The following is a 15,071-nucleotide window of genomic DNA, read 5'->3' as shown; positions in this document are numbered from 1 at the left end:
AGAAGAGGTTGTCGTTCGCCGCCTGCGAGCTGAAGACACGTGGCGGGGGCACACGAGACAAGACGCTCTGCAGAAGGCGACGGCCAAGGTGGCTAAAATGTCACACACCGAATTCGCCAACTTTCCCATGCAGATTCTCATCATCCCAAACAAGCCCTACATAATCACCACAAACATCGACGTCGTCGACGGGCTTGTCAACGCAGCGGTGGAAAGCTTGACGTGTCGAGTCTTTATATGATATATGGGGGAATGTTTCACGGTTTTACCGATAAGAATTTTAGCTTCGCCCCTATCATCATCATTCACTTCGTGGAGATGGCGGGATTTTTTTCCCTGTCTAGATTGGGCCTTTTCCCTCCAGCTGCCTAACTTTACTACGTCTTTCCACGCAGAATTTCTCGCAATAGTCTTGGCCCTTGATAAGCATGGTTCATGACAACGACAGGCAATATTTCTCGCGGATTCATTTTCTGTTTGTTGTGCTCTTACTTTCTGAACTTCATCCCCGTATACGTCGAGCCCTTGCTTCTTTATCGCCTTCCTCACTTCTTGAACTTAGTTTGTCTGGGTACCTGGACATACAGGTATCTCCCTTAACGAGTCGGCGGATGCTCTGGCGGGAATGGCATTCGGCGGTCCAGTCGTGGAGGTTCTGCTGCACATTTCCCTCATAACTTCGTCTCGCTTCCGTAGGCTGTGCGTACTTCAAAGTATGCCTGGTTCTACTTACGAAGACTCGCAGCTCGAGCACCTCCGGTACTAATGGAAAAGCAGCATAAGCCAGTCGCGAACTTGCGAAGTCACCCTCACCAGCTTTCGCTGTCGCGTGCGAAATTTAAATTATTACTTGCACCGCTCTAATCTGGCCCCGTCGCCGTTATGCGCTTGGTTGGATGGTTGGTACCAAAAAAATGGCTCGTACCCACTCAGGGGGATTGGCCAGGAAATGGGCGCTTTCTGCGAAGAGCCAGAAACAATCGACCATTTCTTCTTCTCCTGCCGTCGGTTCTACTCTATAAGACGAAGATACCTAGAAGGCACATGCAGCCGGCTAAACCTCCTGCTGTCTGCTGCACTTATTTTGTCATTCGGGGCGAAGGAACTGGGATTCTGCCACGGGGATCTTTGCCTGCGTTGCACTAATTAACCCTGGAATCAGGCCGTCTGCCGTGTTAGACATCATTCGGCCCTGCTGGATTCCCCTGTCAAGCATATGCGCGCCCAGCTCACTGCTTCGCCTGTACCACTTTCTTTCTTCGCGTTTCTTACTTCCAATTTTCATAAATTGTGTTCGTTTTGACCTTTTTTTATTTCTTTCTCTAATCTACTTACTTTTATTTCTCTAGTCATCTACTGCTAATCCATTCTAACATTTAAATATTTTTCTTTCCCTACAAAAATTACGTAATTCATTTCGGTAAGGCGCCCATTTCCTGGCCAATCCCCCCGAGTGGGTACGCGCCATTTCACTGGAACCACCCCTACCATGGGCCCTTGGGCGGTGGCCGCCCTGCTTCTCCTGCTGCGGGCCCCGCGCTGCTCCTGCAGGAGCCGCTACTCCGCGGGCGCAGATGAGCTGCAGTTCAGCCTGAAGAAGTCGAGCGTGGTCCCCGACGTGATCGGGGAAGTGCCCCGGCTGGCTGCGCGCGTGACATACCCGGGAGGCGCCGTCGTCCGCCTGGGCAACGTGCTCAAGCCCGAGAGGACGGCCGTCGAGCCCAAGGTGGCCTTCTCGACGAAGCCTGGACGTTGGTGAGCTCTTCCTGTGCCTTGCTCGCGTCAGAGAACGCGGGGGGCTCGCTGCAGTGGTCGAGTGGTTCTTAGGTTCAACTATCATCGTCACTGTCACCAGCCAGCACATGATCTGACGTTCAACTATATGTAGGGCTAAAAGACCACCAATCATTACTCCTGTACTGCGCCACCCGAGTCCATATTTGCCCCTGAAGTTTACGGCCGTCCCTCGGTGGCCATTTTACCAACGTGGCGTTCCATCGGTTGTCGTTTCGTCGCGCTACGCGGCGATCCAAAGTCTATTTATTTTTGATGCAAACCCTTAAAGGGGCCATGCAGACAGAACACAAGTTTCGTTCATTCGAGAATCACACTGACACTATTTTTAACGTAAACTTCGCTCAAATAAGCTATATAATAAGAAAAAAACGGAATGGCCATGCGACCCACTAGCTCGTTTCCCACAACACAACCTACGGTGTGATATGCCCAGCTGGGCTAAGGCGGCAAAATCAAACCGAAGTTAGGCACGGCTCATAAGCTTGCCGAACAAGCTATTTGGGTCAAATTTAGGGCACATTTTTATAGCAGTAAGAATTTTGGAGCGAACAATTAAATTTACGAACGAGCACGTAAACATCGAATACGTTCGTGCGGCCTTTTACCGGCTGACTCTGCCTAACACAGCTGTCATACGCGTTGAACTTGCCTGACACAACACTGAACAACTAACATAAGTGGCTCGGTCACTCACGTGACCATGTTTGTTAACTCATAGCTTACGGTTTAGGAAAGGATTAGTACGAACTCTAATAAAAAATGTTGCAGTAATTCAGAGAGTTATTTATTAATGCGTAGCAGTTTTATGCCGCTTGTCTTAAGTGTGAGTTCTTCCAGCCACATGTTTTGGTTTTTCTAAATCCTGTTCGACCAATTCTGTCCATTTAGGCTAATATAACGATTATTACCGGTGGAACTTTTGCGAAGTCTGCATTACTGTAGAAATGCCATGAGTTACACGTGTTACCATTTTCTGTAATTTTTTTTTTATTTTTTAGTTTTTTCAAAATTTCGTCCGACGTATTATCTCCACTTACGTTATTATAAGTATTACATTCGGAGCTTTCGTGAAATCTGCATTATTGTGGAAATATAGGGCGTTGTTACACGGTTAGCCATTTTTCGTATTTGTTTTATGTTTTTGTTTATTTTTGTTCGACCAATTATCTCCATTTACGATACAATAACCATTACCGGTGGAACTTTAGCCAAATCTGAATTATTAAGCAAATGCCATGCGTTATACGTTTTCCCATTTTCCGTATATTCTTAATATATTTCTTATTTCTCAGTTCTTCCAAAATTTTGTCCCACCAATTGGCTCCATTTACGTTATTACACCGATTAACTTTGTAACTGTCCCGAAATCTCTATTACTGTGGAAATGCAGGGCGCTATACGGTTTGCCAGTTTCAGTAATTATTTTATTTTGTTTTTATTTCTTTAGTTTTTCAAAATTTCGCCCGACCAATTATCTCCATTTATGTATTATAAGAATTAAATTCGGAACTTTCGCGAATCTGCATTATTGTGGAAATTCAGGGAGTTCCACGGTTCGCCAGTTGCTGTAATTATTTTATATTTTTGTTGTCTTTACTTTTTCAAAACTTCGTTCGCCCAATTATCTCCATTTACGCTATGAAACGATTGCATGTGGAACTTTTGCGAAATCTGCATTATTTCGGAAATCCAGGGTGTTACACAATTCACCAGTTTCCGTAATTATTTTATATTTTTTACTTTTATTTTCACAATTTTGCTCGACCAATTATCTCCATTTACGCAAATAATAACGATTACAGGTGGAACTTTTGCAAAATTTGCATTATTGTGAAAATGCCATTCTTGTAGGGAAAAGCGGTCGCCGCGCCCTGAAATCAAGCCCGCGATCTCTTGCTTAGCAGCCCAACCTCCAACCTATATGTCTTGCCCGTCTCGATGATAATCTTGTGCCATATACATCCAATCGCGTCTTTGTATTTTTTGCCTAAAACATGCAGATCGTTGGCAACTAAAATGAGCACACCAAAACGAAAAGGAATTGATGCGAGGAATGGATGATTTGAATAAATTGTGATGAGAAGCCACCTTGCACAAGTTCTAAAGCAGGTATTGAAGAAAAAAAAAACGCGAGCAGAGATAGGCGTGGTCGTGGGTTTGACAAAAAAAAATAACAAAAATTGCAATGGGTTGCAATGCGCGCTGAATTGATTGACACAGACACAGACCAAAAGCTTCACGTTAGGCAGCCAAACAAGCGCTATCGCAATTAAAACGAGGATATGCGAATCTCATTGCAATGCTCCTTTATCAGAGCAAGGCAAATAGAGAAAAGCACGCTTCACCCTCGCCGTTCGCCGCGTAACCGTGTGCCATCGAGCATAAAAGGTTACACCGAGTGCCAAGCGCTCGATGCTAACAGGTTTGTCTCTTGAAGCGAAGAAAACTACAGGGGTTGGACGCGCACGCGCAAATCTGTGTCCAGACACCAGAAGTTAAACGTCATATCGCGCGACGATGCATTTTGCACGCGCTCATGTTGCCAGGCCTCTTCTGCTGCTGGGTGTGCATCCTTGCTTTGCAAATAGCTGGCTTTTACTTGGTCGCTCCTCTTCTTTCCAGCGCTTCCCCAATCCTTGCTACGTCAAAGGCACGAATGCCTCGGGGCCGTCTTCTTATAATCAATTTCGACAGCTCCGCGAACTCAATTTCATTCATCGTCGTCGACAATTTTCATGTTTCTGAGTTCAGCAATGAGCAGTTTCATTTTCTCAGATAGTTTACCCGTTTATTTGCCACATTTCGCGGCTGCTCCCACAGCCTATACTCCGGACACTCTGGTTGCCACCATTGGGTTGCGCCGTTCAGTTTCTCCATGCACTCCGTGTTTTCCCCGGTTAAAAGCGCGCAATTTCCCTGAAGGGTTATTTGAAGTTCCTGCTTCCCGGCGCTAACTGCATGTTTGCTTTCCTACTTTCCTCTTTCCCTTTTGAAATCCTGCGCTTTAGCAATCCTCCGACCGCTGCTGTTAATCTCAATGAACACCTCAACGGCCTGCACAATGCCCGGAATGTGACGCAGAATAACTCATTTTCGTCTGTGCTTCTGTCTGTTAGAGCTTGTCTACGTCAATTTTGTATTGCTTCGTTTGCGGAAGAATGCGTTCATTATCCCCGTCCCCCTTGCTTCTCATAGCTACTTTTTTGTTACAGCCTCCCTTCACCATCGTGAACCGCGCTTTTACCGTATACGAATTGATGAGTCGACGTCTTCTTCGAAACTGACACGGCTTCCTCATCGAAGCTAGCTGTTGGTGCATACGTGTGTACTGCCTTAAGCCTGTATCGCTTGTTTAGCTTGACCGCAACGACTGCGACTCTTTCGTTAGCGATGAATTTCTCCACGTCCCCTGATCTCTCGCTGTGCATCACGATTCCAACCCTTTTGTTCTTGTGTCCTCGGTAGCCGCGTTCAATCATGCAGCCTTCTCCGGTTCTTCTAACTTCGCTTAACCCTACGGTACCCCAGTTATGCCTGAGAGCTCCTCTTGTAGAACAGCTCAGCTTTTCCCGTTCGGCAAAGTCTGCACGCTGCGTGTTGCCGAGTCCAAGTTCCAGAAGTGGTCTGTCCGGAACGCGAGATTCTTAGCGTCACCTGCCGTGTCGCTAGCCTGACCGCCGCCGTGTTCAGCGGTTCTTCAGCTGTTGTGGACTGAGGGCCAATACTTCCATTCAGTCGTGGAAGGTCATGAACATCCTGCAATGTGGAGCAGTTCCTGTTCTGTTGTGTCTCAAATAGCTTTCACACAAGTATCGCTGCATACACCGTTCAGTTACAATTCCTCTGCAAACCTGCGGACGCATCCACGTCTTACGTGTGGCCTCGGCGTACGCACGCACACATAAAATAAATGCAGCTGACGTTATTAAACGACCCGTGAGGAGGGCGACCTGTTGGATGCGGGAAGAAAGCTGTCCCAGCTTGGATTCGTCGTTCGTAGCATGAACTTAGCATGTGACATCACAACATTATTCTAACATACATCTTCCAGCGTGTCCGTCTGTCGGCGCTTTAGCAAAGCATTCTGCGCTTTTAGTGTTCACTTATCGGTTCCGGTTTCAACAAGACGTGCTCATTTTGAGGCAAGGGGCTTTGTTTACCCACGTGTCCAACTTTTTTGCGTCCATACAGTGGACGCTATGCACTCAGCACAAGCTGTTTTTGTCTTGGCCCTGCCCGCGTTGCTTCGTGGCACATGCGAGTAATGCGGCGAGGCACTGACGTGGCTCTCTGTTGCAGCTACACGGTGATTCTGCTCGACCCCGACGCGCCTTCTCCGCAGGCGCCCACGATGCGGCACTGGCTGCACTGGCTGGTGGTGAACGTGGCGCACGGCGACGTGAGCACGGTGGCCAAGTACGCGGGGCCGACGCCCCCGGAAGGCCGGCACCGCTACGTGTTCCTCGTGTACGAGCAGGACGAGCCCTTCTCCAGGGCCCTGGTGCAGGGACTCCCGAAGCAGCGCGCAAAGTTCAACCTCACCCACTTTGTCATGTTGGCCGGCCTCAAGGAACTGGTGGCCGTGAACTTCTTTTACGCGGAGCACCCTCAGTAGCGGCCTGCTCTTAAAACTGATCAGCTAGGGCGCGAACGCAATAAATGCCTCACTTGAACACAATCGCAAATTATGCACAAACGTGTTTTGTTTGGCGCACTCCATGGACGGCGTCCAGCTTCGCTGGTCATCCGTTTTCACAGAGTGGAAGGGCACTAATTTTTCGGTAAAGTTACAGCGAAAATCACAAATCTAAACAAAGCAGTCACCGAATACATCTTTAAGAAGCTTCCCGTCGTGCCAGACGGGTTTCTCAAGTTTTGAATAGAAAATTCATCATGTAAGTTCTAGTCCTTTCACTCTTCTCTTTCGTAAAACTCTAGAGCATCTTTGGACAAAATTTGAACCTCCTAGCACCAATAGTTTCACAGATATAAACGTTTTCTTTTCTTCAGCCCGGGGGTGGCTGCGTTGAGTCACACCTGGTGTCAAGGAGAGTAAAACAAACCTAAGCTAACTTCCTGGACAGGGTCGCCCCTTAAAGGCCATAGTCACGTTATCGCGGGGCTGTTCCAATAGTTTGACAAGTTAAAACAGCTCGCTGGTCGCATTTTTGGTGAATTACAGCCAAAATCCCTATTGTGAAACAGTCACCATAGCCCTATTTGGCGAAGCCACCTATGGAAAATCGCAGGATACACAAGTAATTCACCCGGCGAGGCCTTTAAACAGGTGAAATAGGTTACAAAACCCTTCTGCTGCATCGCACACATACTTCGAAACAATTAAAGGCCTTATAATAACACTCTCTTCTAAACGCGATATAACCAACCCACAGTAAACTCAAACCTAACCCACCCAGCAAGTGGAGTTAAATTTAAAACAAAACGAAGTTATTCGCTAGGCAGGGGTCATAGATTGTGGACACAGCTCAAAAAGACCTTTCGCAGTATCGGACACGTAGTTACGACGGGGAAAAACTCTAAATAAGTTCCGTGCTACGTCAGAAACGCCACGGCAATACCAGGCTAGGAATAGGACGACCACCCGGAGACACAGGTAGCATAGCTTAAGTTTGAGTACCTCGACAGTCCAGCTGGGCGCACAGAAAAGACCCAATGCTTCTGGACTTCAGGGAGCACACGGTTGCCTAACTTTCGCATCCCTTCCAAAAGGTCCCCGTTGTTGGCGCAGCGCACTATAAACAGTTTTTCGGCTTAGAATAGTAACAAAAAGGGGAGGAAGAACTCTAATACAACTTCAGCGGCCTTTAGAGCCAGCCGAGCTTCAAACTATCCTTTTTTTCCCGTAGTTATACACTTGAACGTGCCTTACCTTTCCAACGGCCAGTCGTCAGTGGATCTCAACAGTAAGCCAGCGTCTCAACTTATTCCTTCAGAACCGTGCGTATAGAAAGCAACACCGTCAAACGCCGGCTCAATATCACTGCAGGCGTGCGCGGCAATGTTGTCCGCGAGGAAGTTCTCTCGCTCTTTTAAGTGCGAATGCACTTCTTAAGCGACCCTGAATCACGCGTCCACCGCCGTCCGTCCGTCCGCAGCCTAGCAACGGAGCTAGCTAGCGTGCCTAGCACGGCGCCGGATTTCCGACGCGTGAGGGCGCTCGCGTAGCGCCTCCTCCCCCCCTCGCCTACTCTCCAGCTCGCAACACCCTCTGTCGGCGCGCCAGCCAGGCCACTACACTATATAAAAAAATAACAGCATCCGGCGCCCGGTTTCGATCCGAGGACGTTGCGGCCGCAGCGCGACTCTCTACCGACTAAGCCACGGAAGCCACTTTTTTTTTTCTTTACTGCATGGAAAACTTTCCTTAATACAGCCTACGAAAGTTAGGAGTCATCCAAGAAGATGCACATCACTGCAGCTAAAATAAGCCGTCCGTTAAAACTCTGGCAAGCAGACGCACGCGTCCAGCAGATGCAGCCATTCTGGTGGGTCACTTTGCGCCGCATAAATGCTCCGCACCAACGCAGTTTGCTCCCGAAAAATGGACTTCGTTGGGCGAGGGGGTTCCGCGTGCCTGTCCGTCATGCGGCACTTCCACAAGCTATACAATCCGATCACAACAAACATATCATAGGGCACTCCAGTAACATCTCTAAAAGGCAAGAACCGAATTGTATAAGGGGTAATGTCCATGTCCTTTTTAAGAGTTCGTTGCAACACATCCCAGAAAAACACCGCATCCCGGCACAAAACAAAACAATGATCAATGGTTTCAGGTTGATTGCATAAACGGCAATTGTCAGACCAAGGAATAGACATTCCTTTCTCGCGCAACCATGTTTTCACTGGGAGTGTTGATGTATGCAGCTTAAAGAAAAACGTTTTTGCATTTGGAGGAAGACACATACGTGTGACCCGCTTCAAAACACTGTCCTTATGGTGGCCAATGTAAGGCTGGCGATAAACCGGCACTGGGAACAGACTCTCTAATAAAGTGTTCGTCAAAGCCTTCCTGGAAAGGGTAAACAGATATTGCAGGGAAAACCTCGCAGTAAGGAAATTGAAGGTGTCAACCACCTCCTTTAAAAACCCCCATGACGGTTTCGTACTGACTTCACCAGTGGAGACAAGCAAAAACGGTAAATGAAAACTTATGCGCTGTTGAATAACGTTGAGCAGAAGTGGATGATGCGTCACCTTATAGAAGAAAAACCGAGATACGAGTTTGAATGCGTTAAAGATATAAGGAGTGTTCCTAACTCTGAAATAAGCGTGGCTTCCGTGGCTTTGTTTGTACACCAAGCCACGGAAGCTACGCTTATTTCAGAGTTAGGAACGCTCCTTATATCTTTAACGCATTCAAACTACGTCGTCAGCGGCGTTGCGTTGGCGACTCAGCGGCGTTATAGCGGCTTGATAACTGCGTGGTGTACACGTGATACTACAAACCCGATGGAAGAGATGGAAGAGAAGGCGGCGAGGCGGTGGGCTGCGGGTGCCGAGCGCAAGCGCCGCAAGCGGGCCGACAACCGTGCATTCGCACTTTCAAATTCTCCCCCTCGGGGAAATGCGGGGGACTTTTTTTCGTCTGGCGCTGTGCACAACCCATGCAAGTATTGAGTGCTGCCTGCTCCGAAAATAACCATCACACCGGATACCTAGGGGCTACACTAGAAAGGTTCAACCATGCTAGGAAGGCTCTTAAGAACATAAAGAGCCCTCCCTCTCCACCTTGGTGCACTAGTTGGCCGCCACCTTCCTTGATTGAACTCTCGGTTCTCAGTTCGCAGCAGCCGTACAGCTGTCCACGGCGGCGGTGAGCAGAGCGATTCAGCTGAGGGTGTTAACAATCTGGATGTTGACAATCTGGATACCAACAGGCCGCCTTTGGAAATTGATTCTCGCAATATTTAACGCACGCTCCTGGTCTAGTAAGGGAAGCTTGGCTGTACTACTAGAGGAGCTCACGTACATGAAGTCGGATTATATGGAGTTACGCGAAGCTAGAAGGGCAGGAAAAGGCTTCATGGAGCTCACTAGCGGGCATACTCTGTTCTACAGTGGACCCCAAGACAAGAAAGAACACGAGGTTGCATTTTTAATCCACAGAGAAATCGCAAGAAAAGTGGAGGCGTTTTTCAGCATTATAGTGTAAGGGATGTTGTGATCAAGCTAAACGAGCGATACAGGTTAAAGATAGTACAGGCCTATGTGCCAAAAACTAGTTAAAAGGACGAAGCCGTAGACAGCTTTTAAGGTGACGTCGAATCAGCAATGAAGAATGCAACAACTGAGCTTACGATTATGAGGGGTGACTAATGCAAAGGTTGGCAAGAAACAATTGCGAGAAAGGTGAGTGAGAATCTTTGGTATTGGCCGCGAGGCCCACCACTGGAGAGGCCGGCGCTGCGATCGTTTTGACGTCACTTGTAGGATCACCGTTCCTACCTTGCTGCGTGGTTTTCTTGCAGCGCGCGACACTTCGTTTAGGACGCGCATTCTAAAAGTATTTCCGTGTTAATTTGCGTCGTTTGAAGTTGATTCTCAGTGCGTGAAGCGCAGTTTGACCTCACGGGGACTTCATAACCGTGTCAACTGTGGTACATTATCCGAAAACAACTTGAGCGTGGTGGTGTATGACGCATGCGACCGAAGCGTAAGCTGTGGCTTGTTTCCCCAATCAACAATGTAGACTAAGACGATCGCCGAGTTAAGTTTGTAGGTTTCCCTTGTTTGCAAGAAATGAACAAAGGGGAAATCATGAAGCGTTCACTGCCCGCAGAAACGCTCCGCACACGCCCCTGCCGTGCCTGAACCGACGCAGGTCGCGGCAGCAACATCTTGACGCCGCTTTTTAAAATCACACAACTCGTGCAAAAGAAGTTCCACATTGGTGAAAGTGGATGTCGGTGTGGTGAAAAATTGTGCTAGGTAGTGTCATCAGCTGTGGTTTTCAAAACTATGTTCAAAAATTAGGCCGCGTATCTGCTCCTTTTTGTTGCAAATGACGTCAAATGACAATAGTCTTTATCGACTTTTGCCAAGTAAATGCCTCCCTTCGCTTTCCCGCTCACCTCTCATGTTATTCCTATTGCGTAGCACTGCTACCAAGGTAAAGAAGCCAAAGATTTGCTTAAATCATTTTAAATTTCACTGCTCCAGGCCGGGCGTATCGATGCCAACGCTGCCGTACGGCGGAGACGCGCGTGAATCGAGGCGCCCTACTTCAACGTTGATAGAACCACGTTTCCTTACTACAAGTGCGTTCCAAGCAGAACGTGGACCTATCTAGTGGAACCTTTCGTAACTGTTGCCGCTTGATTTCTTAAAATGGCGCCAGAAGCTATAGTTTAATAAAATGGATTGTTGGGCGAGTTGGTTCATGGCTTCAAGAAAATTAAAAAGAGCGCAAAGGACGAGGACAGACCAAAATTTCTTTGTCCTCGTCCTTTGCGCTCTTTTAAATTTTCTTGAAGAAGCTATAGTGGCGCGGGCGACAGCAGGCGAAGGCGGAGTGATTTTTTTTCTGCAGTCGATGAAGTATATAATTTCGCAAAAATCAAGCATGCATGATTTTTACGAAGGAACACTGTAAATATCACTATTGTATTGACTTGTCTTATATTTGTGTAATGTCGTGTTGTTCTTCAACAAAGTTGACAAGTATGAACATTACACCGGACTTAGACGGGTAGATTTAGCTGTGACTATACAAGACTATTGTGCAGACCTTGTTTTACTTTGGCCGGTTGGCTGAATCGAGTCACAGACAGACAGACATACAGGTAGACCAAAATTTCTGGGTTTAAGTAGCCCAAGAAAGGCTATCGTCTTTAATATCTGCCGCGATTTACGCCAACCGGCCGCTGACGCCGGTCCCGGCACCGCCGGCCTGTGCACGCGCGGTGAGGCGAGTGGTCGAAGGGTGGCGATACCTGCGCACGAGTATCGGCCGAGTCCGCGGCAGGCATCTTGATCATCGATCGCTTAAACAGCAATCACCGCGGACACAGAGTTCCACATACGAGAAAGGGTGTGACCGTGCGGTGAAAAGTTGTGTGAGGGACTGTCGTTCGCAACTGTAACTATAGCGGCGATGACATATCTGCCGTGACGCTAAGCCTAAAGTTCCCAACATTCGATTACGTGCATCTGAAGCCGGCAGCGAGCTGTTTAAAAAAAAAACCCTCTGGTCGTGCGCACCCGTGCTGCGTTTGGGTTCCCCTAAATTCTTGGGAGTCCCCAACGCTCGATTCTTCTATTCTAAAACTGACCCCAAATCATTAACGACGTGTTTTGCCTCGTACACAGCCTCGCCTTCTGTGAGCAGTCGTGAGTTTCCATATTGATGCTAGAGAAAGGCCGGCTCACTGCAAACAGAAAAAAGCCCACATTGCAATTATAAATTCCCACGTCGAGGTCCTCATGAAAAATAAATAAAGCCATGTCAAACCCCGCTCGAAGGCGTTCAAAACTCGCGTTCATACCGTTCATACATTGCGGAAAAGTCATGAAAAATAAACTAATCAGCCGTGCACAGTACAAGCTACAGGAGTTATCGGCTACAGCAGTTAACTATGAAAAATTGTAGGGGAAATAGGCACTGTTTAAGCCAAACCGCAGATCACAGCAGCACTTTTAAGCATGTGCGGCGAAGCAATCCGATCACCGTTCTCGCGTAGTCATTCATTTACCAGACAATGCGAGCAGTACGCGCGGTGAGATCAAAAGTGAGCGACGCATTTCCGTCGCTATTACAAGGTGTTTCCTTGCACGCGCAGTCTCGTACATGTCCGGTCACGAATATCATAATAAATTTACAGCGTACTTTTCTCGGCATCTGTTGCATCGTCCTCGGCGTTAGCTGGCTGCCTACGAGCTGTGGGTCGCGATGGTAGGAACTACCTAAACGCGGCGGTGTCGCCGGTAACAAGCGAGTTGCTTATTGCTTGCCCGGATTATTCGGTCTGCAGACCATTTTTTTGGGTAATTTGTATGAAATCCACAAGGAGGGAGGAGACGGTGGCCGCAACAAACAAACACGCTTCCGCACACAGGAAATGTGTTGTAGCAGACGACAACACAACACGGCGTCCTACAAGTGACATCGCTCGTAGGGGGTGCCACGGTATGTCCTCAAGCCCAACAGACAATCGAAGCAGTCGAGCAAGTACACTGGTGGGATTTGCAGAGAGAAATACCCTCAGGTTGACGAACACATTCTTCTAGAATAAGAAGCATAGGAAATGAACATGGAAAAGTGGTGATGGCCCAACAAAAAATGGAAATTGACTTCATTTTAAATGACTACCGAGGTATCGTGCAAGAAGAGGTGATAAGTAAGATTAGGAGCAGCGATCATAGGATATGTAGATGTAATCTAAGGCTTAATCTCAAAAGAGAAAGAAGGCAACTCGTAAAAACTAAGAAACCCCGCATGGACTCACTCAGAGTCAGATCACAGGAGTTTAGAATAACTCTTCAAAACGAATTCTCGCTTCTGAATGAGAAGAGCGAGGTGAGCGTAAACATGGTAAATGATAACCAAGCAACGGCACTGAGTGAATCCGCAGCATCTGTGGGAGAAACAACACGTACGGAGCAAGCTGGAAAACTAACTAAGAAAACGAAAGAACTACTTGCCAAACGTAAGAACATGGAAGTTTCGAGTACGGCGGATCAAATTGGATTTTCCGAGCTTTCGAGACTGATTAACAGAAGTAAAACGAAAGACATTCGTGCATATTGTCGCGAAACGGAGGTCTCTTGATGTTTTCTGGTTGTTTTGAGTTCTGTTCCCCCCGCCGGGGCTCTTCCTCCCAAGTGTTGTGTGTGAAAACGCTTCGGACGCGGCTGGTCCCTGGCCCCTTTTTTCTGAGAAAATGGCTCCGGCGCGTGGTTTGCCCGTCGGCCGACCAGGAGACGGCCCCGTCTGAGGTTACCGCGCGCAGTGGTGTCTCGGACCCCCCGTTGCGTCTACGCGGGCCGCTCTGTTCTCCGGAACCCTCGGCCTAGTTGAAACGACCGCCTGTCTTTTTCGCTTTCGAGTTTGTATGCACTACTTTATTCTCACCAGTAATTCTTTTGCCAGAAACGGGCGCCTTCGAGTTTGCGCTTGGTGTCTTGTGTGTTTGATTTTTTCCTTTTCAATTTGGCGGGAACATCTCTGATTGGAGCTAAGAAGCGTCTCCCCGATTGGCTGCAGAAAGCCTTGTTCCACTGCGTCCGCACGCTGCAGGATGCACTTTTTCCCCCAATACGTCCCCCACCGGACCGCTCTGAAGCGAATATAACGCGGCGTCTCCGGCTATTGAGGGCGGAGGGGCGGCCTGCACCAGGGCTCACGTCAGAAACACTGCCGCCCGTCGTCGTGCCTTCCCGCCGGGAGATCGAGATCTAGTCAGCCATGTCCCGCTAAGTACTCTTAATCTTTTGACTGCCTTTCTCATTTATGTAACAAGTGTATTCGTTCTAATTCATATGTGCTAATTGTCACCAATGTCATCAGTAAATTAAACAAGTTAACCTTAAAACTTCTTCGACGCCTCGACTTCTTCATTCCGATCGGCATGCTACCGTAGCGGCAGGCATTGGACCAAAATACGCCGTTACAAAAGTAATATAAAATGGCAGTGATAGAGGAAATGCTGCAAATAGGAGGAAGCTTGAAAGCTACTTGGAAAAGGCTAGGCGTCGACAAATACAGGATGTACGCACTCAGAGACGAGCAGGGTAACATTACGCACAAATTGGACGAGATAATAAAGGTAGCAGAACGATTCTAGACCAGGCTGTATGCCAGCGACATAAGTCCAGGGGAAACTACTCAGAGCACAAGCTCAATTTGGGATGTCCCAGCTAGTAACTAAAGATGAAGTTGAAGCGGCTCTCAAAGGCATGAAAATAAGAAAAGATGGAGGCGACGACGGCACAACCGTGGATCTTTTGAAAGGGGGAGGAGATAATGTACTGGAAAAGCTTGCTGTACTAAAGCTTGGGATTGGGCTAGTTGGTTTGACATCTCAGGGGGAAAAAACCGCGCAGAGACGGGGACTAACGGACGAAAAGACAGTACAAGCGCTGTACTACTTTCGGAATGCTTGAGGACTCAAAGCGTGCCCATAGCCTGTAGAAACGCCAACATTATTCTGATTCAGAAGGGCGATCTATAAGACCTCAAGAATTACAGACCAATCAGCCTGCTCTCAGTTGTTTACAAGCTGTTTACCAAAGCTATAGTTAGCCGCCTAGGT

At 47.9% G+C, this 15,071-nt stretch overlaps 3 protein-coding genes across 3 annotated transcripts in view; 2 read left to right on the top strand and 1 right to left on the bottom strand.

The window, feature by feature from the left end:
* The window catches only part of LOC144147427 (high affinity cationic amino acid transporter 1-like), a 942,196-nt gene that overhangs the window by 352,854 nt on the left and 574,271 nt on the right, over nucleotides 1-15,071 (bottom strand). The window lies entirely within an intron of this gene.
* On the top strand, nucleotides 1,490-1,831 carry LOC144144698 (uncharacterized). Its single transcript, XM_077676229.1, has one exon. It carries the CDS (start codon nucleotides 1,490-1,492, stop codon nucleotides 1,757-1,759), a length of 270 nt encoding a protein of 89 aa, XP_077532355.1. The 3' UTR covers nucleotides 1,760-1,831.
* LOC144147255 (protein D2-like) lies at nucleotides 5,328-6,412 on the top strand. The gene is made up of 2 exons (XM_077679339.1): nucleotides 5,328-5,419; nucleotides 6,097-6,412. Exons 1-2 carry the CDS (start codon nucleotides 5,328-5,330, stop codon nucleotides 6,410-6,412), a joined length of 408 nt encoding a protein of 135 aa, XP_077535465.1.

The sequence above is a fragment of the Haemaphysalis longicornis genome, unplaced genomic scaffold, assembly GCF_048455015.1.
Source record: "Haemaphysalis longicornis isolate Haplotype H1 unplaced genomic scaffold, Haemaphysalis longicornis Haplotype H1 scaffold_7, whole genome shotgun sequence".
Lineage (NCBI taxonomy): Eukaryota > Metazoa > Arthropoda > Arachnida > Ixodida > Ixodidae > Haemaphysalis > Haemaphysalis longicornis.
The sequence above is the reverse complement of the archived record's forward strand: the minus strand, read 5'-3'. Positions and strand labels throughout refer to the sequence as shown.

Excerpts from the sequence above, each read along its gene's own strand:
- LOC144144698 (XM_077676229.1), top strand. The coding sequence starts at position 1,490 with ATGGGCCCTTGGGCGGTGGCCGCCCTGCTTCTCCTGCTGCGGGCCCCG.
- LOC144147255 (XM_077679339.1), top strand. The coding sequence starts at position 5,328 with ATGCCTGAGAGCTCCTCTTGTAGAACAGCTCAGCTTTTCCCGTTCGGC. Across the intron at positions 5,420-6,096 it reads GAGTCCAAGTTCCAGAAGTG|CTACACGGTGATTCTGCTCG; the intron begins GTCTGTCCGGAA and ends TCTCTGTTGCAG.